At 47.9% G+C, this 22831-nt stretch overlaps 1 protein-coding gene across 2 annotated transcripts in view; it reads left to right on the top strand.

Moving 5' to 3' along the window:
- Positions 1-22831, top strand: part of DNAJC11 (DnaJ heat shock protein family (Hsp40) member C11) — a 37142-nt gene that overhangs the window by 4712 nt on the left and 9599 nt on the right. Inside the window, exons 2-8 of one of the 2 annotated variants that reach the window (XM_080921373.1) lie at positions 5939-6112; positions 10209-10338; positions 11711-11784; positions 15135-15236; positions 20283-20411; positions 21420-21542; positions 22196-22269. In XM_080921373.1, coding sequence (XP_080777499.1) covers positions 5981-6112; positions 10209-10338; positions 11711-11784; positions 15135-15236; positions 20283-20411; positions 21420-21542; positions 22196-22269 — 764 coding nt within the window. In that variant the 5' untranslated portion in view covers positions 5939-5980. The remainder of the gene's footprint in view (positions 1-5938; positions 6113-10208; positions 10339-11710; positions 11785-15134; positions 15237-20282; positions 20412-21419; positions 21543-22195; positions 22270-22831) is intronic. The other variant, XM_080921374.1, reaches the window with a different exon arrangement.

A 22831-nucleotide genomic window follows, 5' to 3' on the forward strand; every position in this document is an offset into this window, starting at 1 on the left:
CATGTTTCTTTGTGAGCTGAGTTTATTCTTTGTAAAAGCTATCGCTGTCCTTCGGATCGGAGCTTCCTGCAGAACTGACTTAGGGTGGGGCTCTGCTGGAAGGCGAGCCTGAGAACAAGATGTACCTCAGGGCAGAAACTAGAAATTGCAGATGCCGATGGAGGGGCACACTAGATGCTCCAAAGAGTGAGGCAGGACGAGAGGAGGTGAGGACATGTGGTGGCCAGGGTGACTAGGAGTGGATTTGGATTTGAGAGAGGCGGCCTGTGGTGTGGAGAGCCATGGAGGATGCTTGGCCAGGTTCAATGTCATCTCAATGTAATTAGCCAACAATACAAAGTTAAATTTACTTCGTTAATGAACCATAAGCCAGTTAATACCTTCCTGCTTTGGGCATTTCGGTAATAGCTTCTTGAAATTTTTATGCTTTGGTTTGCATTACCCAGCCAAACACTCTCCTTTTCTCTCAGACTCCAATTGGAAGCTTTTGTGTTTGTTATAAATTTGGTAATAAAACAATAGAGAAGAAAATATGGGGCCCGTGCTTTGCTTAGCTATAAAACTGGGTGTTTATTCTTATTAACTGCCTGCTTTAATTTTGCTTATTTCATTTATAGCTTCCTTGTTCAAATAAGGATTTAAGACAAGAGATTAATAAATTGTACACGTTTCAAAGAGGAGCCAGGCACACATCTCTGACTGGGAGAGATGGCCGCTGGGGATGTGGCTTCCTCGATGCTGTAAGGACTCACTGTGATTCCACTCTGAAAGGAACAGCCACCTTTGGGTCTCGTGAACTGTGAGACCTACTCCTCCATGTCAGGAGTATAGTGTTCCTTCCCTGGTGTACAGAAACCAAAGACCTCTCCCGAAGGAAAATGCCAAGCTAAAAGAGATGGACTACTAGGAGTGTGCCTGCGTGGGCAGGGTGGGGCACATATGCGCAGAGCAGATTAAGTTCCTATCTCTGTTGATGGAGCCCAGAACTGGAAGCATGTTTCAAAAGACCGTTCCTGTTCGTTTGTTCTGCTGTCTCAAAGGCGTTAAATAAACACGCAGGCTTGCATGGCCAGAAAGAGTGATGAAGGCCAAGGTGCGTGTCAGAGGGACGTGTGAAATGTGGTATGTCCACTTGACCCCTGACCTTGATGACAGAGCTCAGACACAGAGAAGGGTGTCTGACAGTGTAGCCCAGTATCTTGAACATTGTTTTTCTGTGCGTTTGTTGGTCCACAGAAGATAGTGAAGCCTCAAAGGGTGCATGAAAGCCGCTTTAATGAAAATAGTCTCCACATGGGGTCAGATGTGTGAGGCAGCCTCAGCTGAAGGGATGGGTGGCTTGCCCTGTCTGAATCTGTTTCTTCATCCTTATAGTAGTTCTACTGTCTGCAAGGCTGAAGTGTGGTGCTTACGGTACTTCCTGTAGAGACAACAGCCGGTTCTCCAGAGCCCGTCTGCCTGCCTTCTCTGCAGGGAATAAAAACGAAGAGTAGTTACACCTGTGTTAGCAGCGCTTACGCCACATTGCATGGACTGTTCTGAGTATAAGGCCAGTGCGTCTTTATAGTAAGACTGTCAAAATCCAGATTGTCTCAAAAAAGTGTGTGTGTGTGTGTCTCTGGGTGTGTGTCTGGGTGAGTGCTGAAATTAGCTGCTTAAATATGCGGAGGAGTCCCTGGCAGATCCCTCTCTGTATATTTCCTTGAGTGGGCAGGCAGTTCATTTGGACACACACACACACACACACACACACACTTTTAAGAATTCGTCTCCTGCATACCAGGCTGGCTTATGAACTCACTGTGTATTGGAGGATGACTTTGAGCTCCTGATCCTCTTGCCGCCATCCCTCAGTGGCTGGGGTTACAAGTACGGTTCTGGTCTATTATTCCCTCTTACTTTCTGAGTGTTGAAGTCGGGCTCCATTAATGAAATTGGTGTGTTGTGGGGGAGGGAGTATAGAAACACAGAGATGTTCCCACGTCATAATGCCCGTAGAAGAGGTCAAAGGACGACTGTGGGGGTCATTTCTCTCCTTCAGGTTGTCAGCTTGGCGGCAAGTGTCCCATCCACTGAACCATGTCACTGTCACCTAGATCCATTTTGAAAGCCATTAGTGAACCAGATGTTTTATGTTAGCTCTCTGCTTTGTGGTGACATTTATGTCTTCCACTGCGAGGAAACTGACCAGTTACTGCATCTGTCACTACTGTGTGCACAGAGATGGGAACAGTTCAGAAGTGCTTAGCCATCTTGTCAGAGCCCACTCTGGTGTTCAGGTGGCTGAGATTGCCACCGAATGTTTCTGCAGCACTTCCTTGCTGAACAGTGCAGGAGTGTTGTTAGCAAATGTCCGCTAAAGGGCTGAGTAGATGGACAGGTGTCCAGTGAGCTGCCCGCCCCCTTCCTCCCCTCTCAACGCTGTCCACAGCAGCGCTTCCATCAGCGGGCTTCCTTTGTCCTTCTGGTGCTGTGTACGCCTTAGCCTCACTCCAGTTGATGCGAGCCAAAGTCACACTTAGATCTCTTTCCTTGCCTTCTGACCTGCTGCCAGCTTGCGTGTGTGTGTGTGTGTGTGTGTGGAGTTGGTCTAGAGCTGCAGTGACAAGTGGTTGTGAGCAGCCTGTGTGGGTGCTGGGACCTGCCCCTGTGTCCTCTGCACGAGCTGTACAAGAGCTTTTAACTGCTTGACCATTTCTACAGCCTTATTCCTAAGTCTCAAGAATGAAACCACATCTAGTCTGTTGTCCCCTGAGGGTAGAGACCATCCTGTGGTGTTTTTGTTTCTTTGGTGGTACCCAGAACCTAGCTGGCATTAGTCGTCCTGCTGACAGGAGTGGTATGCATTTGCTGGCCACCTGCTCACCTATATGGGTTTGTTTTACTTCGTGGAACACCCACCCTTAGAATTTTGTTTTGTTTTGCATGGGTATGTTGTTGGGGGGTGGTTAGTGTTGGTGTTGAACCCAGAGTTTGCTAATTCAGGTGTTTAGGTGGCCACCTTGTCTGGGGGGTCCTGTCTCTTTCTCCTGAGTACTGGGTTTAAACAGGCTGCCACACCCACCTGCTGCTTACACAGTATGGAGGGAGGATCTGAGCTCTGGGTCTATTGCTCCATCTCCAGGATCCCTGGGACCCCTGTATTGAGGCTCCAGTTGCCAGTAAAGTCTTCTAGTTGCTTCAGGAACTGGCTACTAGAAGAAATTTCTTCATCTTTGTTTTAGAAAATCTGTGCTTTCTCTTATGAAAACGGTGTGAAGTCAGATACAGGAGGAAAGGAACAGATTCATACACAGGGGTGCACTGACCCAGAGCAGTGAGCATTGGGGTCTCTGCAGGCCTGTGGGCAGCGCCCAGAGGAAAACGAGGCTTTCCCACTGGGTTTGGCCTTTTCGCCTCCTCTCAGGTTCTTCATTGCAGCGGGAAGGGTTGTCTGTCTACTGTCTTTCTCACCAACTCAGTAATGTCTGTAAAAGAGAGCAAGTTTCCCACAGGGAGGGATTTTGCACACTGTTTCTCTCGCCAGCCCTGCACAGCCACAGGCGCATTCTGCAGTGCAGAGGCCATGCTGTCTTTTCCTCCTTGACAGGCTCTTCTCTGCATGGTTGAGGAGTTAGTGGTTACAGAGAAGTTCTCCCAATAACCAGTAGAATCTCACTGAGACAGGAAGGCAGATCTCCAAGTTCTGGGCTACCCAGGGCTAGCTGTATAGTAAAAGGAAAAGGAAAGGGGAAACTGTTGCGTGGGCAGATGGTCTCAGCATGTGAGGATCTGACTGTAAAGGGTCAGGCTGTAGAGGAGGGCGCTTTACAGAAGGCTGTGCCCCACCCAGCTCTACGTTCCCAGCCCTGCGGAGAGCAGGGTTTGGTCTCTGCTGTCAATATCTTAGTGACTGAGTGAACCATGGCCCCGTTCCTTAGGCGGCGGCGGCTCCTATCCGGTCCGGCGTTCACTAGCTCCCAAATCAGCTTCTACCCTATAGGATCATTTTCCAGAGTCCGGACTTTTACTAGGTGAGTCTTTCTTTTACAGGCGGTGTCCGCATGTCCTCGGTTGTGGTGATTGTCAGTAGGGCACAGGCTTCAGAGAGAGAGAGCCTAAGCTTTGTTCTTAAAGTGCAGTGTGGTTGAGGTTGACTCACTGCTGAGTGTGCTCTGCTCACTCTTCGCAGGATTGAATTAAGAGCTTGAGTATTGTCATTGTAAGCACCTTGAGCAAGTATTACTGGCTCTCTGTTTGCCTGGCACATAGTAGGACCACTCTCTTCCTGATGCCTGTTTGGTGTGTGGGGACCATGTCGCTTGTTCTAGGCCATCAATAGAAATTGGACATGTGGCACTTCAGCTTCAGATGTTCAAGTGTCTCAAAAACAAAACAAACCCAGACAAAACACAACCGAGCTATGAGTGTGGCAGATGTAGGGCTGCTGAGATGGCCAGTGAGAAAAGCTCTTGTTGACAACCTGAGTTTGCTTCTCCCCTTCTCCCAGGATCCACATGGTGGAGGGAGAGAGCAAACTTAAGAAAGTGGTTCTCTCACATACGTGAACTCTGTGTCATATGTTCATGTGTGCACAGATGGAAAATGTAGTAAACGTTGAGGTGGGGGGTCGTTTGAGGTTCGAGGCCGGCCCGGATTATGCAGTGCAGGTCTCCGTGTTGCTGAGAGGGCATGAGCTGCCTCTCGTTGCTTGTGCTGATGGTGGGCGTTCTCTGTCCTCACTGTGGGGCATCTTTCTGATTGTGGCTGTCCTTGTTCTCCTTTGTCAGATACTGTCTGAAAATGTAACTAGTTTTGTGTATTCTGCTACTGTACTAAATTTGTGTTCTGTTAGTAACAGGTTGTGTGTGTGTGTGTGTGTGTGTGAGAGAGAGAGAGTGTGTGTGTGTGTGTGTGTGTGTACATATTCCATATGTAGGGCATGTCACCCTGAAGACAGCTAATCTGTTCCTTTATAGTTGAGTGTGTTCTTTTATCTTGCACAACTGTTCTAGCAAGCACTTTGTTCCAGATCTGTGAGAGAGGGGTGTGGGGGGGGGGGTGTCCCTCTCACGGGCACTTCTGCTGGTCAGAGCTGTTCTCTTCATCATCAGTGGGCTCTGGACATGAGACCTCCCTGCCCTGGTTCTTTTGTTGGTGTCTTGCTTGGTGCCATTGGGCGCACTGCAGCCCTCCCAGACGGGCTTTCTTTGGAGGAAGGAAGCTTTGGTATGGGGAATACCAACCCTGTGGAATGGTTAAAATAGTTCCTTCCTCTTCGGTTTTTAAAATATGTTGAGAAGAATGAACCGTGCTCTTTGTTGAGTGATTTTATTTATTTATTTTTATTTATTTATTTATTTATTTATTTATTTATTTATTTATTTATTTTGGTCATTTGTTTGAGGGATACTATTTGGTGTTTGAAACAGGGTCTCATTTTATAGCCTAGGCTGGCTCAGACTTCATCCAGGCCTCCTTCATCAGACTCTTGAATGCTGAAATTACCAGCATAATCTGTCATGCCTGGCTGCATTAGGAAACCTTGAGGGCTGGAGAGATGGCTCAGCGGTTAAGAGCACTGGCTGCTCTTCCAGAGGTCCTGAGTTCAATTCTCAGCAACCACATGGTGGCTCACAACCATCTGTAATGGGACCTGACGCGCTCTGCTGGTGTGTCTGAAGACAGTGACAGTGTATTCATATACATAAAATAAATAAATTTCTAAAAAGAGAGAGCAAGACCTTGATGTCTGACTCCTATATCCTGAATAGGTATGAGCTTATTCTGCCCTTTGCTTGTGATTTTATCTTTTATAGAGTTTTTTCCCTTTATTTAGTTTTTGTGTTAGTCTATTTTCTGCTGCTATAATAAAATGCTTGAGGTTGGGGACTGCTGTTTGGGAGATAGATGTGAGGCATACGTACCAGCAGCTTCTCTTCGTCTCTGGTAAGGAAAGGCCTTGTGACGAATGCCACTGAAACCTATGGAGCCATGAGAGATGATCCCAGGGAGCTGGAGCAGCCAGGGTTCTGACCTTTCCCCGAGGGCATGCCACAGCAACTTCCACATCAACTCTGGGGACCAAGCTTCTAGCACACTTCCAAGACATTCTTGGAAGGCAGATGAGTGGGTGAGTGGTTATTTATGTGAATGTATGCACAAATGTGTGGGCATGGGCAAATGTACCTGTGCATTTCCAGAGGCTGGAAGGAATGACCAGCTTGTCAAATGAATGCTGAAATCTGAGCCCTGGTCCTCATTTGAACTGTAAGCTCTCTCTCTTAACCACTGAGCCACCTCCCCAGCCATACTTTATGACTTTAATGTAGTGGATTATAGTCACAAATTTTCCCCCTAATACTGCCTTTGATCCATCCCATAGATTTTTGGCCTGTTGTATTTTATTTTCCTATGTTTTGAGTATTTAACCTGCCTGATGATTCCTCCTTTGGTTCCTGAGGGTTGAGTGGTGTGTTGTCTGACAGCCACAGTGTCTAGTCTCCTCTAATAGGCTTCTGATCTCATGTGGGTAAGAGGAATGACTCTGTGTGTGTCTTTAAGCTCTGTTGCAGGGCTGGGCCAATGACTCAGTTTACGAGTGTTTGCTGTTCTCGAGAGGACCCGTGTTAGCAGCTCACAACCACCTGTAGCCCTGGCTTTAAAGGAGCTACGTCTCCTTTTTCTGGCCTCCGTGGGCACTGCACGCATGTGGTGTAAGCAGACAGACAGCCACACACGTATGTTTGTGCTCACATGGAAGAATAAAAATCTTGTTAAAAGATTTATGGAAGCTTAATTTGTGGCCTAACATATTCTCTTCAGATGACTGGGGCTATCAAACTTTCTGGTTTTAAACTTGGGACATCTCTGGATTTTACTGTGGAAGTTTGGAGATAGATGTAGCCTTGGGTGCCCTTCTTAATGGCATCTCATTACCTTCCGAAATGGCACCCGGAGCTGAATGGTAGTGAGAAAGGTTATCATTTATGAAATATCGAACCAGTGACCTTAACTACTCAGTTGTGATGAAAGGCCCAATCCAACCTTTATTGAATGTGATATTTATTAAAAATGAAACTTCTCATTTCCATTACTTAATCAATAGCACTCTATGCCATTTATTAATATGATTAAAGGTGGCATTGCAGACTAGATTCCTATTCCCCAGACACTTGGCTTTATTTTAATAACCAGGACGTATCTTCCTAACCTAGTCAGTCAGGTCCATTTATCCTGTACTGGTCATTTTCATAAGACACAAGAAAGCAGAGTTTGCAGGAAGAAGGCCAGACAGTGTTCCTCACCTATCCCCCCAACACTGAGAGAGCTGGAGTAAGAATGCATGTGATCACATCAAGGCCAACCTAGGCTACATGGTAAGTCTCTACTTCAAAAACCCAGGGAGCCGGTAAGATGGCCCAACAGACAAAGGTGTTTGCTACGTGAGTGTGACGCCTGAGTTTGATCCTAGAACCCCCATGTAAAGGTGGCAGAAGAGAACAGACTTCACAGAATTACCCCCGACCTCTACATGTGCAGTGTGTCACCCTCATGCTCACACTTACCACATATAGAAACATGCTTATGAAAGACCAAGATAAATCCAGACTCCCCACCCCCTAGCAGGCAGAATAGAGCCAAAACCAGGTGTTTCCCTCGTGATTCTTCACAGGTATTTTCTGTATTTTCCAATGACTCCCTTCCTACCCCTTTTGGGTTGTGGGTTTTTTGTTTTGTTTTTGTTTTTTTTTTTCCCCTCTAAATACCCCTTCTCCCAGCTACTCGGGGGTCAAACTCCTCTACTCGTGTGTGGGATATTTGTCTCGGCCCCAGCGTGCTGGCTCCAAATAAACCTGTGATTACAGCAAGGACAGTCTCTTGTGAGTTCTTGGGGGGGGTGTTATCCCAAGACTTGAGTAAGGGTCTCCCCGCTTTGGGGCCTTTCACTTACACTATAATTTTTATTTCAAGTGAATGCAGGGCCTGGAGTGATACACGCTCAGTGGTTAAGAGTACCAGCTTCTCTCCCAGAGAACCAGAATTCAGTTTCTAGCACCCAGGTCAGATGGCTCACATTGTCTGTAACTCCAGCTCCAGAGAATCTCATGCTTTCTCCTGGCCTCCATGGACACCTTTATATACATGTGTGCACACATGTGTATACAAACATGTAAATAATCTTTAGAAAACAAAAAAATGCATGGCAGTGGTGGCACACGCCTTTAATCCCAGCACTTGGGAGGCAGGGACAGGTGGATCTCTGACTTCAAGGACAGCCTGGTCTACAGACAGTTCCAGCACAGCCAGGGCTAAGTGGAGGAACTCTGTTGTAAAACAAAAGAAAGAAAAATTTACAGAAATGAATGTGTAACTTAATTTTAAGTCATAGTAGTGAGCTATCAGAAGGATGTGTGTTTTCTGTTGATGATTGTAATTTGAATGCAGGGTTTCCTGTGGTTGACATGTTAGCGCTGCAGGAAGTATTGCATGGTTATTAGTGTGAGCAGAAGTCTCAGCAGTGGGACTGCTGTGTCCTGAGCACGGCCGGTGGGTGTGGTGCAGGTCCGCTGCTCCTCCCGATGCTGGTGGGGATTGCTCTCTGGTGGTGTGCTCTGCTTGGCTTGCATTCGAGCAAATGGTGTACGACTCACTATAGCTAAGGGACAGTCTTGACTCTAGGTTTCACAGGGAGGGAACAGCAGGTTCTGAAGAGCCACCGTTTGTGAGTTTCCTGTGTTGGGCTGTCTGACTGCGGCGATAGAAAGCTTTCTCCTCCAGCATCACCGAGCTTGGAAATGGCATAGGCTAGGTCTAGACATGGGCCGCTGGACTCCGAGCCTGTCTTCTTAGCCACTGGAATGAAAGGTCAGCATAGACCACCCAGCAAATCACACAGGTACAGAGAGGAAGGAGAGGCAGGCAGCTAAAGCTGCTCTACAGCACATTCCCGAGGCTGCTGGGAGAGAAGGCAGAGGAGGAAACCGCCGACAGAGGGACAGTCAGCCTAGTTTTCAGAGATGAGGGCTGTTCCGCTTGATTCTTGGCCCTCTTCTGATATCAGCTAATGGGGATCTCCTGGCAGCTCCTGATGTAAGTCTGTCCGGTAGACAGCTGCAGGCTCCAACCTCAGCGCTGCTGTTCTGAGTTACAGACACATTGGGTTTTGGGGGGTCAGCCAGCAAGCCCTGAACCTATGTCACACCTTCCCAGCATCTTGTCTCCCTTTGGGGGTTCCTCAGGGTCTGGATTTTAACACCTGCCTGGTATGCTGCCGGGAATGTGAGAGAAGTCATGCTGCCAGAGATTACCACGGACACAGACCAGGGCTTAGTCCTGCAATGGAAGGTCATGTGGCCTTGTCTTTATCACTCTCTCCCTGAGCTCACTGTGCCCCTGGAACCTCTTTCTGAGGCCCTACATGCTGGTACCTGACCCTAGGGTATCATCATCCTTGGTGTCCCATCTCCACCTAGATGGCTGGTCTCTTGGGTCCCTCTTGCATAGTCAGTGACCCCACAGGATGCTTCCTTTGTCAAGATGGGGGGAGGCATGTACTTCATGCTGGTTCTAGAGAGACAGGCTGGCCAAACAGATGGTCCCAGTGCCATGGAAGGACTCGGGAGGGACTCTCGGTGGCTGCATAGCCAAGGAGAAGATGGTTGTGCTGGCCTCTTCCTGCACTCCAAGCCTGTGTCTCTCAGGCCTGTCAGGAAAGACCTGTTTACTGCATTTCCTGTATAAGCCTGTCTGCTCCAGGCTAAATGGAACATTTTCCATGTTCACTGTCAAGAGGCCAAGTTAGGAGGGTGTTGCTTTTACACTCTTTAGCTTTCAAGAATTGGTACATGCTAAGTCCTTTCTATCGGAGAGGATTTGGTGGACATCTTGTGCCTGTGGCACCTCACTGTTCTCTCCTGTGTGCTGTCTGCTGTGGGTGACTTAGCTGACGTGTAACCGGGCAGCATGTGAGCCAAGGTGGAGACAGCCTTTCTCATTCCCTCTGATAGCTTGTCCCCAGCAAACACAGTTGCTATTGATGTACATAATTGATCACTTTATTAACTGTGGAAATGGAGCCTTATTGGGGAGATAAAGCATAACTTGATTATGTCCTATGTGGAGGGCAGGATGGGATGTGGCTGACAGCCCCCGGTTCAAGGCTGGTTCTGATAATGACAGTGTTTTAAGTGCCATTGATTGCTCTCTAATGGAATTTCTCTTCCCAGGCCTCTTCTGAAGAGCTGAAGGCTGCTTACCGGAGGCTGTGTATGCTTTACCATCCAGACAAGCACAGGGACCCAGAGCTCAAATCACAGGCAGAACGGCTGTTTAACCTTGTGCACCAAGCTTATGAAGGTCGGTGGGGGACTTGGCTGCATGCACACAGACATTCGATTTTTAAGAGACTTGACTTGTGGAAGATAGAGCTGGAGTCCTTAGAGGTGTATAAAAGAGGTACTTGGTTTCGTACCTTTTACTGACAGAGCCCTTTGAAAGACTCGTTTTTTGCTTTGGAAATCAATATGTGTCCAGTAAGAAGAAAATGAGAGTCCAGATGAAGAAACAGGCCAGGTCTCGATGGAGGATGTCCAAGCTCCAGCCAGTGTGTGTGTGTGTGTGTGTGTGTGTGTGTGTGAGAGAGAGAGAGAGAGAGAGAGAGAGAGAGAAAGAGAGAGAGTGTGTGTGAGAGAGAGAGAGAGAGAGAAAGTGTGGGGGGGGGTTATGAAAAGCTACAGGACTTTTTTTAAAAATCAGTCAGTGAAAGAGGGTCTAACAAAAGCTGGTGTGAACAGGCTGATGGGACTAATCATCCAGGAGCTTAGATTTATGGCTTACACATAAAGAAGAAAACTGGGGATATGTTTGTCTCTTGGAAGGCGTAAGGTTCTGGAAAGAATGGTGGCCAGGTGAGCTTCATGCTACCAAATTGAACATTTGAAAGTGGTTTAGGTTGTAAAAAGTTTTACAGTGATTTAAAAAAAAAAAAAAAAAAAAAAAAAAAAAAAAAAAAACTAAAATACATTCTCTCTCGGTATTTAGAGATTAGGAAAAATCAGTTACTCATTCCAGACCCCTGTAATCTGTCCTTAACTAGAGGCTAAAAGTTATATAATGTGTCTCAACATGACACGACTCCTCAAATGCAGGCCAAATGGGTGGCATATTTTACCTTACCATTTTTGGCAAAGAAGCTAGATTTTGAGCAAGAAGTGGTAATACCTTTAGTCTTTACTCAGGAGGCAAGAACAGGTAGAATTCAAAGCCAGCCTGGTCTACAGAATGAGTTCCAGGACATCTTGGGGAAAAATGGGAAAATCTAAATTTTAGTGACTAGTAAAAATTAGGCAGTGGTGTATGATAGGCAGTCTGGTGACCAAAGTTCTGATGTGTCTCAGGGGTACACATGGCTGGCTGTGTAGCTCAGAGACCTAAAGACAAGTAAACAGAAAGCCTGCCTCCCAGTGAAAGCGCAGCAGACACCACGAATCCTGTTCAGCAGGGTCAATCCGTTTAGCTCAACAGGTTAGGCTCTGTGTGTTACAGTGGCCCACACTTCTTTCTACTCTACCAGATTTGAGTGTGGACAGACTTGTTTACATCACTTCTTGGTCCTGAAAACATACGGGACCTCAGAGAAAAAATAATGTGAAGACCTCCGGCATTATCAGGACTGAGGGGACATTCATGTTGTACATTGTTTGATTTTTTTTTCTTTTGTCCATTGCAGTACTCAGCGATCCCCAAACAAGGGCTATCTATGATATTTATGGGAAGAGAGGCCTGGAGATGGAAGGATGGGAGGTAAGAGGAGCCGTGAGACTGACAAAGCACACCGTAGCGGCCTAGGGCCTGTGACGGACCTAGCTATAACACCGAGATACGGTCACTCTGCCCCTCCCTGGGGCAGGAGTATGGGCAAGCCAGACCCCAAATCGCTACACAGTTTACCTGTGTTGTTACTTAATTTTGTTGGGAGGTCTGTGTGCTGGCACCGTGGGATCCCATCAGACACTAGCAGGGATGTGCCGCCCGTGCCAGTTTTCTGTGGTCTTCCTCATGCAGAACTCCCCCTGCAGTTTTTGTGTTTGACCTCTGACCCTGACAGTCTCAGGCTTGAGCTGTGGTGGGAAGAAGGCAGAGCCGACTGGTTCTAATGGGAGCTCGTGGCTGCCTTCCATCTGTACCTGGGCTTTGATGGACACATCACCGTGAACTGTAGCTACAGAGATTTGAGTCCTGGGAGGTTTTGTGAATCTCCAGTTGCTCTTTTCTGAAGCTTAGCAGCATCGGGCCTGAGTTCCCCTGGGGACCCTGCCCTTTGAGCTAGGCTATGTTTTCATTTTGTCCCGTCCTCCACACCATATTGTCATCAGCCCTTCTCTACAGTATAATGGCTCACAGGAGAATTCCCAGCTCTTGGGGGGCAGAACCCAGAAAAATCATTCATTGGAGGCCGAAGTTCCAGACCAGCCTGATCTCCCTCCATCTTGGGAAAATAAATAAACCAAAAAAAAGAAGAAAAAAGAAAACATCTTGAGGCTTTTTTGGTGTTTTTAATTTTTTTTTCCTGAAGGCGGCAGGGAGGAGGTAGCTAATTTTTTTTTTAAGATTGATTTTATGTGTGTGAGTACACTGTAGCTGTCCTCAGACACCAGAAGAGGGCACCAGAACCCATTACAGATGGTTGTGAGCCACCATGTGGTTGCTGGGATTTGAACTCAGGACCTCTGGAAAAACAGTCAGTGCTCCTTAACCATTGAGCCATCTCTCCAGCCCTCATCTTGAGTTATTAACAGCACCACATGTGCAGTAGGAGGCCAGCTCCCCAACTCACACAGAACGTGTAAGCTCTCCAGTGTTCCTTCAAGGAATGGCGGCGGGGGTTGGAGAGTTTTCGTGTATTTTCTCCACAGTTGTAGCTTTTGCTCCATGAAGGACACTATACCCTGTTCGTTGTGTCTTTGTTGGTGGCTGAAGGGTGTCTGTCAAAGTCTGTTAACACAGTAGACATTTATATAGTTGGTAGAGGATGAAGGTCTTTGTGGGGTATATGAAGTGGCTTCAGCTCAAAAACCTCAAAGCACCTGGCCTCAGCTGTGATGTCACTTCCATTTAATGGAGGAAATTAGGGATGAAATTGGGGCTCTTTTTTTTTTTTTTTTTAAAGGCAGGGTCTGACTATGAAGCTCTGGGAGGTCTGGAACTTGCTATGTTGACCAATAGACAGCCCAGCTTGTGACTCCAGCCACGTGAGTGCCTGGAGCAGGCTAGCAGTGTGATGCCCGTTCCCAAGTTGAGGATGAGAAATTTAGACTGAACTATAGACACTTGGACAGTCTCAGCACTCATGGCCGCAGGTGGAGTGGAAACTGTACTCAGACTGCTCCCCCGGGCCTGTACACTGTCCATTTCCTCTGGGAGAGCTCCCAAGAAAGTTAGCTTCCATGAAACCCTGTAATACAGCCAGTGTCAGAAGAGGAGATTTCAGAGCAGAGACCACTAAGACAATGTGAGAGTAAATGCAGGTGCTTCATTACTGGGAAACCCACAGAACTTACAAAGTCTGGATTTGCCAATAGGAATGTGCAGTGCTGGTCTTGTAGACTTGACTGGTGGTCCATGGCCACATGAGACCTGACATTGGGGTTGGAGAGATGGCTCAGCCATTTTGAGCGCTGGCTACTCTTCAAAGGACCTAAGTTCAAATCTCAGCACTTACATAGTGGCTTCTAATAGAGGATCTGATGCTCTATTCTGACTTCCTTAGGCACCAGGCACATGAGTGGTGTAGATATTCATTTTAACAAAACACCCAAATGCATAAAACAAAAATTTTAAGATTAGGAAAATATTTTTTAGAAAGATTAACATTGAACCAAGTGTGGCTGCACATGCCTTTAGCCCCTGCACTCTATGGGAGGCACAAACAGGTGGACCTCTGTGGGTTTAAGGCCATCTTGGTGTGCACAGTAAGTCCCAGGACACCGGGGCTATACAGAGAGACCTACCCATCTCAGAATAACCCCTCCCACCACCAAGAAAATTGACTTAGGATCCTAGACTTTTTAGAGCCAACAATGCCTAAAGACTGTGGCTGTGGATGTTCTCCCTGGAGGTGAACTGCCCATCCCCCATGTGCCCTGCAGATGTCCACTACCCCTCTTTCTGGGTACCTGTGACTAGGCCTAGACTGTGACTGGGGACTGGTCCTGGTGATTGAGGCTTCTGTGATGAACTCCAGGGTTAGGGGACTTCACCAGCAGACAGCTAAGGTTCTGGACACCACATCCAGAGCTGTCTCCCCCGACCCTCCCCCACCTCCCACCCCGACAACCCTTTAGTGTCAAAGTATCTGTCAGATGAACCCTGATGACAGATGCTCATGGGTGACAAGGAGATGCCTGCACCCAAGAAGTGTCCTCACCGCTCTGGAGAAACAGTTGCTTCTGATGCTGCACCAGCAGTATAAAGTACAGGCACAAGCAGAAGGAACAGCAGCTCTGGGCTCCTCACTGGAGCTCCTGACAGGCTGCAGCAGATGGCAGTTTCTTCTGTCAGGGTCTGAGTCCCAGCCCCACACTGTTTACCCTGCTCCCATGGGGATTAGACTTGGAAGTAGTGTCCTCGGAAATGGGGTACCAATGTTCTCAGTGGCCTCCCTCTCTTCATGAAGTTCGGCTTCTGAAACCTCAACCTCATGGCCTTCCTGTCATGCTAGAGTGTCCTAGTTTGTCACCGACACATGACTTTGATGATGTCTCCTGTTGATTCCTGAGACTATAGCATCGCTGGCAGTTCAGTGCTGAGCCTCCTGTCATATGCAGATGGGATTCTTATGCACTCAAGTTCTGTAACCCACAGGGTGCCTCATTGAAGGTTGATTTCTTGATACAAAATTTGAACTGTAGAATTTCCTTTGAGGTTCCTACAGCCTCTGAGAGGTTACTAGAACAAAGAATGCCAATCTTGAGAGCCCAGAATCCAGCACAGCCTTGCTCTCCTTATACAGGGTTGCTCTTTGCAGCTCCTTCCGTATCTTTTAGAGCCCAAGGGCGGCCAGGCTGGCCCCTAGCTCTTATGTGTATGTCAGGCAAGAGTCCAGCTCTCTAGGTGTTCTGGCCCTCAAGTCACCTCCTCAATTATGTTCCCAGGTGGTGGAAAGAAAGAGAACACCAGCCGAGATCAGAGAAGAGTTTGAGAGGCTCCAGCGAGAACGTGAGGAGAGAAGACTGCAGCAGCGAACGAACCCCAAGGTAAGCAACACCGCCTCACAGAGAACAAAGAAAGCCAAGTTGAAATAATGACATTTTTTGAACTGACAGCATATAAAACTAGGTGGGGCGAGGCCTTGCTGCTTATCCCAGAGTGGCCCTGTCAGTGTGTCTGGATAGCCCTGCTGTACAGCCTGTTTCTGTCATGATAAGGAGCTGGTAGTCTTTCCATGGCCTCTTGATGTAGCCTGTGTCTGCAGTGAGGCAGAACACACTTTCCTGAATGGGCAGTGGCCGCCGAAGGTTCAGAGGAGGGGCTGCTTGCACTCTTCATTCCAGCATCTGTGCTGTAGTGTGAAAGTGTGAGTGGACTTTGTCTCCAGAGTAGGGCTATCAGTTTAAATCTTACATCTCAAATGTGTAAGGACCTGGTGTGGCCAGCGCCTATAATCCCAGCACCTTAATGCTGAGGTAGGGCTGCCATGAGTTGAGGCTACCATGGATAGCTCAGTGAGGCCCTGGCTGACAATAAAGGTTGTCTGGCATGTCTGGGACTATAGCTCAGTGTGCACAGGACCCTGGGTTCAGTCCCCAGCCTATGAAACTGTATGAGGTAATTGGCAGTTTCCTGAAGAACCGCTCCCGATACAGCTCACATGCGTGTGTATCCCTTGTAGGAGATACCGTGTTTCGTCATGGAACCTATACAGGGGCTTCCCTTGGGCTCAAAAGCATCTCTAAGGCTGTGGGTGGAGCTCCTTACTGAAACAGCACATGGCTGTCATGTGTGGGATCCTCTCTGTCCACCCCCAAAATGCCACCTTTAGAGTATTTAAAGTAATGGAATGGTTTTTATATTGTTTTCTGCTTAAGGGTTAATGATAAGGCCTGGCAGCATTGGTAGTGAGGGAGGGATAGCCATGAGCAAAGCAGGAAGCCAAGAGGGCGAGCTGCAAGTGTTGGAAGATTTTGAATCCCTCCAGTAAGGCTGGATCACCTGAACCTCCTCAGTCAGTGCCACCAGCTGGGGACCAAGTGTCTGATGCCAAGCCCACTGCAGACATTCATTCAAGTCACCACAGGGCCTTTTTCAATTAATAAAGATCACTGTTGAAACTGTAAGGATCTGTCTCAAAAGAAAAAAAAAAAAGCCGGTGTGTGTGTGTGTTTATCCATGACCATTAATGAGAAAATAAAGATTGCTCTACAAGTCTGTCAGCTGCAGTTTCTTTCAGGAGAGAGCAGCAACGGCTGGTGAAGGGAAGGGAAGTAGGGGATCTTGTGGCAGTGAATGTGTGCTTGTCTCATTCTTCTGACTGGCTTGACTAAATAAACAGGAAACTAATTATTACCAGCCTAAAGGGGGTAATTAATAATCTCCTTACTGTGGGTTAGATCTTTTAACCCCTATGCACCCAGAGTTACAGAGGCCGAGTCAAGGATTGCTCAGTTTCCAGGAGTCCTTCTTGCTGTGTGAGGGTCACCTATTTCTCTGGTGGTAGATATTAAAAGGGTCTTGTTCTTTGTCAGTGCTTCTTTACTTTTACAAGCGTATGCTTTAGTGTGACACACTCAGCTAGAAGCTTCAGCGGACATCTGACCTCTCCATCATGAGCTCGGTGGTCCATATTTGCTTCAGCCTTGTGTGTTGGAATCTGTCAGATACCAGAATCTGAGCTCTGATAGTACACGTATACAGTGCTTTACATTGTGGTGACGTCATCGAGAGAAACGCACCAAAGAACTTCTGGTGAGATTCCTGGGGCAGGTTGGTCAGCCTCGAGCTTTCTTCTGGATGGATTGCAGTTGCTGGTTTGTGTGTGGTGATTGCCTTGTGGGCTGGACTGAGACCAGTGAAGACTGGAATTGCCCGCATAACTATCATGTGTCCTGTTCCTCTCCACTGCACATGATGGGGGCATGACAGGAGGCTCGTTGAGCCTTGCTGACCTCCAGCCCTAGGCTCAGGGACAGACCCTGCCTCAAAGGAGCAGGTAGAGAGAAACTGGACACTTTTTTTTTTAAAGATTTATTTATATGAGTATACCGTCCCAATCTTCAGACACACCAGAAGAGGGCATTAGATCCCATTACAGATGGTTGTGAGACACCATGTGGTTGCTGGAATTGAACTCAGGACCTCCGGGAGAGCAGTCAGTGCTCTTAACCACTGAGCCATCTCTCTAGCCTGAAACTGGACACTTAATGCCCTCTTCAGGTTTCTTCTTGTACATCGTGTGCGTGGGTGAATAAATAGTCAGAAGGCAGTAGATTACAGGAGAGGACTGGGAGTCCTGCTGGGCATTTCAGCTCCCCGTATGTTAGGTGCAAGAGACACCAACAGATTCCCTAAAGGAACGCTGAGTGTGACCTGCTAGGGCACTCTGCCATTTTATTTGGAGGGGCTGTGGTGCATCTGTGGAGATGAGGATCACTTACTCTGTTCCGTCCTTCCTCCATCATGGATTCTGGAGACTGAGCTGAGGCTGTCAGGCTCGGCAGCAGTGTAGGCTTCAGCCGTCTACCAGCTCCACTCTGATCTTAATTCAAAGCTGCTACTGTGGTGGTGATACTGCATGAAAAGTCTTGGTCAACAAGGTGAAGCTGGTGTGATTTCAGACAGCCTCTGGATGGCACACCCTCTGAGACCCCAGTGTGCCATTCTCCTGTGTGGGTTTTCTATAACTGTATATAGTTCTATGAACACCGGATAGAGTTACTTAACAAACACAAAGTGTTTATCTTAGCTGCTTGTGGTGGCATGTGCCTGTGATCCTGGCATTCGGGAGGGTGAAGCAGAAGGGTTGCCACAAGTTTGAGGCCAGCTAGTCTGAGCTTTAAATCATAGGCCAGCCAGGGCTACATAGCAAGTAAAAAAAAAACCCTGTCTCTAAAAGAAAAGCAAGACCAGGTTTGTCCTCTGCAGGGTTTGTTGTTGGTGCTGCTCTGAGGCCTGTAGCGGCACCATGTGGGAGACATGTGGAGTCCTTCATCTTGGAACCAAGGAGAGAGAGATCTGGGTCTCACTCTGAAAGCACAAAGCTGGGGAAGAATGTTTGTTTCAGGGCGCAGGTGCTTGCTTTTGCCTAAGCTGACTTGACCTTCTAGGCTCAAAAGATACCCCTGCCTCTAGCAGCTGTAACTATGGGTGTGTATCGCCAAGTCAGATCCTAGTCTTTAAAGAATCCAGCTCTAAACAACAGCTCTCCTTGGCCTCATGCAGCCCCAAGTGGCCTCTGTCCTTGCTCTTCAGTTAGACTCCACTTATGTCTGTCATAAGTCTGTGCTCACTCATCACCCCCCCCCTTGGGGACACTGAGTTACTTCTGGGGTGATAGGAATAGCCTGTCTTGATTTGGTGATGGCTCGGTGAATGTCATCATCTGTCAAAACGTGGAATCCTGCGGGCCTGGTAGCACACACATAATCCCAGCCCCGGGGGTGGAGGCAGGAGGAGGATCAGAAGTGAGAGCTGGTTGGTGTAGAGCCCGCTGAATGACAGTAAAGACCATTGCCCAGATTCTTTGGTCAAATTATCCAAGTTTTATTTTTTATCAGTCAGGAGTAGATGGGTTTTTCGTAGTCCAAAAACACAGAGACGGGTCAAGGTTGGGAGCTTTCCAGAGGAATTTTGGTTATGTAGAAACTTGGCTAAACATTTCAGAATTATTTGGCAACCAGTCTTATTGGTGGAAGTCAGGATATAGGGTTTGGAACATGTCAAATTCCAGAAAATGGATCAAGACATGATCAAACCAAAGTTTTACACAAAATAAGAATGAACTTATTTTGACCTTATAACAACATAGCTGGGCTGTTGTTTGAAACATGGTTTCTTTGTGTTCCTGGAACTCAGTCCATAAACTAGACTGGCCTTGAACTCACAGAGGTCTGCCTTTGCTTCCTGAGTGCTAGGATTAAAGGTGTGTATCACCACCGCCTAACACATGGAGTCAAGCTGATCCATCAGCTTATTTCTATAATCCTAGCATTTGAGAATCAGAGAAGCGAAAGAGTTACATAGTGAACGTTAGACCAGCTAGGCCACAGAGTGAGTCCCTGTCTTGAAAAATAATAGGTTGAGAAGAAATTAATAAAAACGTGTAATTTTTGTGCACACATGTGTATACACACGCGCACATCCCACAGGGTTCAGATATGTACCCATGAGAAGTCTTAGAACTTTGAAAGAAAATGAACATTGTTTTTCAGGAGAAGCATTTTCTTAATCAATGTGCTGTCTAATTTCATGTTAATTTGACACGGGTTAGAGTCATCTGAGAGGCAAGAACCCCAATTAAGAAAATACCTCCCTAAGCCCGGGCTGTAGGCAGGCCTGCCGAGCATTTTCTTGATTGGTGATTGATGGGTGGAGCCATCGCCAGGCTGGTAGTCCTGGGTTCTATAAGAAAGCAGGCTGAGCAAGCCAGTAAACAGCCCTGCCCCATGGCCTCTGCCTCAGCTCCTGCCTCCAGGTTCCTGTCCTGACTTGCTTCTGTGATGGACTATGAAAGTGTAAGCCAAATGAACCCTTTCCTTCCCAGACGGATTTTGGTTGTGGAGTTTGATCACAGCCATCATGGCCCTAAGACAATCATGAGCAAGAGTTTCGCTTAGTATTTCTTGTGAACATGCTTTCTTTTGTTGCTCAACTGAGTTTTCAGAGGTAGAGCAGTGTGTGAACACGTGTATATTTTGTACCTGCTTCTTAGTCTGGAGGGCACTCTAGAGTCTCGGAATTGTAATGTGGTTTTGAAGTGAAGGTGCTTAGTCCACAAGGCCCATGTCTAGGTGATGAAGCCAGGGTCCTGTGTGGTCCCTACATAGTCAAGTAATGTGGTTCTTGCTCCCATGTCTTGCCCCTGGTGCGTGCTCCTTCTGTAGGTGGGCAGACCGGCTCATCCCATGGCACTGGTGTTTTCTGGCTCTTAGAGTCATCTGCGGCTTTTTATTTGAATGTGACATTCATGCTGTGCAGGCTTCATGGTGCACTGTCCTTCCACGGAGTCGGACGCTGAGCATCCGCTTCAGTGCTTTTATTCCACAGATCCCAGCACTTCGTGCTGACTGCTTGTTTTTCCTCCCCAGGGAACCATCAGCGTCGGAGTAGATGCCACTGACCTTTTTGATCGCTATGATGAGGAATATGAAGATGTGTCCGGAAGTGGCTTTCCGCAGATTGAGATTAATAAAATGCACATATCCCAGTCCATTGAGGTAAAGCACACAGACACCTCTCCAAGTACAGCCTGGGCCTGAGTTAATGAGGCACAGTGCCGGAGCAGCTGGATGGGAGTCGACTCAGGGTTTCTCCTCATCTTTATTTATGAAGGGCTGCAGTTAGCCAGAGGGAGGAGAGAGAGCATGCAGGCATGTTCCATTGGGCCTTGTTACTGCTTTGCCCACACACAAGGCAGCTGAGTGCTCGTGCTCAACTCCCAAGGTCCAGGTCTTACCAATTAGGAATGCTAATGGTGTAAGCATAGAAGCCCAGGGTCATGGTGATTTTAGGAAAGAAGGCAGCTCTGGCCAGCAAATAATTCTCAAAGCTTTTCTCAGTCTAAGTACTCGACTGTGGAAGACAATAGCAACTGGTCCTGAGCCGGGAACTAGAGTGCCACCCTGACCCTGGATGCATCGGGGTCTCTGCCTCCAAGGACTGTTTGTTTATTACCAAGTGCATGACTGACCCCATGGAGTTAACTCCAGGAACCTTTCTGCTTTAAAGAACCCTGGTGGCTGGAACTAGGGAACCCAGATAGCACATTATGGGGCAGCTCATGGTCATAGCTCTTGCCATGGTATACTAGACTCTGTTCAGCCATTCCCTGTGGGTTTGTAGATTCTCCCCCTTGAAATTCTGCCCCTCAACAGGTAACTCAGGGGGTAGCATGTCTCCCTGATAAGAGCAGGCTGTGGACTTCATCCCTAGGACCACATACATAGAGAAATGCATATGGTGGGTATGATTTTACCTCCCAACACTCAGGAGACAGGGCAGGAGCCTCATCTATGTAGCCCCACAGCCAGAGCTACCTAGTTAGATCCTCTCAGAAGCAAAGCTTTGTAAAACATAGTAGCACCTGCATGGTCGCATGTTATTGGTGTGAAACAAGAAGAGACCAGAGCGGCCGAGCAGGCCAGCTGTCCCTGTGTGCCATCCTGCTGGGGGGACTGTATCCCATTGCTTCCGTTCACTTGCTACCAGTAGGTGTCTTCTCTTAGGCGCCCTTGACAGCTACAGACACAGCCATCCTCTCTGGAAGTCTCTCCACCCAGAACGGCAACGGCGGTGGCTCCGTTAACTTTGCACTCCGACGTGTCACCTCTGCAAAGGGGTGGGGAGAGGTAAGTGGTCCCGATAGTGAACAGTCACCTGCCTGAGGTGGTCATGCTACTTGCCACAAGAGAGAGATGTCTTGTATCAGGAGTCCCAGCAGTCCTCTGAGGGATTTACATTGGGACAGAATCAGTGTCCTCAAGCAATCTAACCCTGGGAAGTCCGTGTCCTTTTTTGAACTGACCCTTTGCGATACCAGCAGAAGGTGGCACCAGTCCAGGGTTGATGGCAGTAAAAGCCAGCAGCACTGCTAAGCAAGTGTGGCCCAGTAAAGAGATATTGAAGAGTTGCATGGCAGGGCCAGGACCCTTCCCAGAACCAGGGAGACCTTGCTGTCAGAGGAGCCAGCACTACAGGGAGCGTGTGGACTTGCACACGCTCATAGCAGAGAGGGTGTGGACTGTCAGCCTCTTTCCTCTCCGGCCTGAGCTAAGGGAGGTCAGAATGCAGGGTTGACTTTCTTTGGAGGAGTCTATGTCTACACTCGGTGCTCCCTGTGGGTCTGGGGCTGCAGTCAACTCCAGGGACAGAGAGAAAAGTGAAACATTGGGAGTCTGCCAGCCCTATGTCCAGAGCCTGGCCAGGTATAGGCCAAGCCCTGGGCTGCTGCTACAGGAGGAACAACATCAGTGAATGCTTTCTTTGTTATTTTTCCAAACAGTTGGAGTTTGGAGCTGGAGACCTCCAGGGGCCTTTATTTGGTCTCAAGCTGTTCCGTAATCTCACACCAAGATGGTAAATATACAAGATAACTCCTCTTTGGTGCTGAAATCTTTTGATCATGAACATTTGCACTTACTTGGGTGTGAGCACAGTTGGACAAGTGCCATAGGCACCTGCAGCTGGAGAGAGATCTGTATTGGAAAGCGTGGCCCAGCCCCAGCAGACTATCTTCTGAGCTGAGAGACTTCCCAACTTGGGACCATTTGCCTTCAATCCTGTGAGGATGTGAAACATTGTTTGTAGATGTGTGGTTCCCCCCTACCCCCAGAGGCTGTGGGACTACCTGGTCTCGTGGACCTGGCCACACAAGGTGGGGGGGTTATGGCCAATGTAGCTGACGAGGCGACACCGCCTCCATCCAGGCTTCTGTCCTACTTTTCCTTCCCAGCTGCTGTAACAGAGCACCCTGCTGAAAACAGCTAAGTGGGGGAGGGTTTATCTCAGTTCACATTTCCAGGTAACAGTCCATGATAGTGGGAAGTCACAGCAGCAAGAACTTAGGGAACTGACCTCATCACAGCTGTAGTTAGGAACAAAGAGGCCAGGGGTGGTGGGACATACCTTTGATCCCAGC

This window comes from Micromys minutus, assembly GCF_963924665.1.
Source record: "Micromys minutus genome assembly, chromosome: 9".
Taxonomy (NCBI): Eukaryota; Metazoa; Chordata; class Mammalia; order Rodentia; family Muridae; genus Micromys; species Micromys minutus.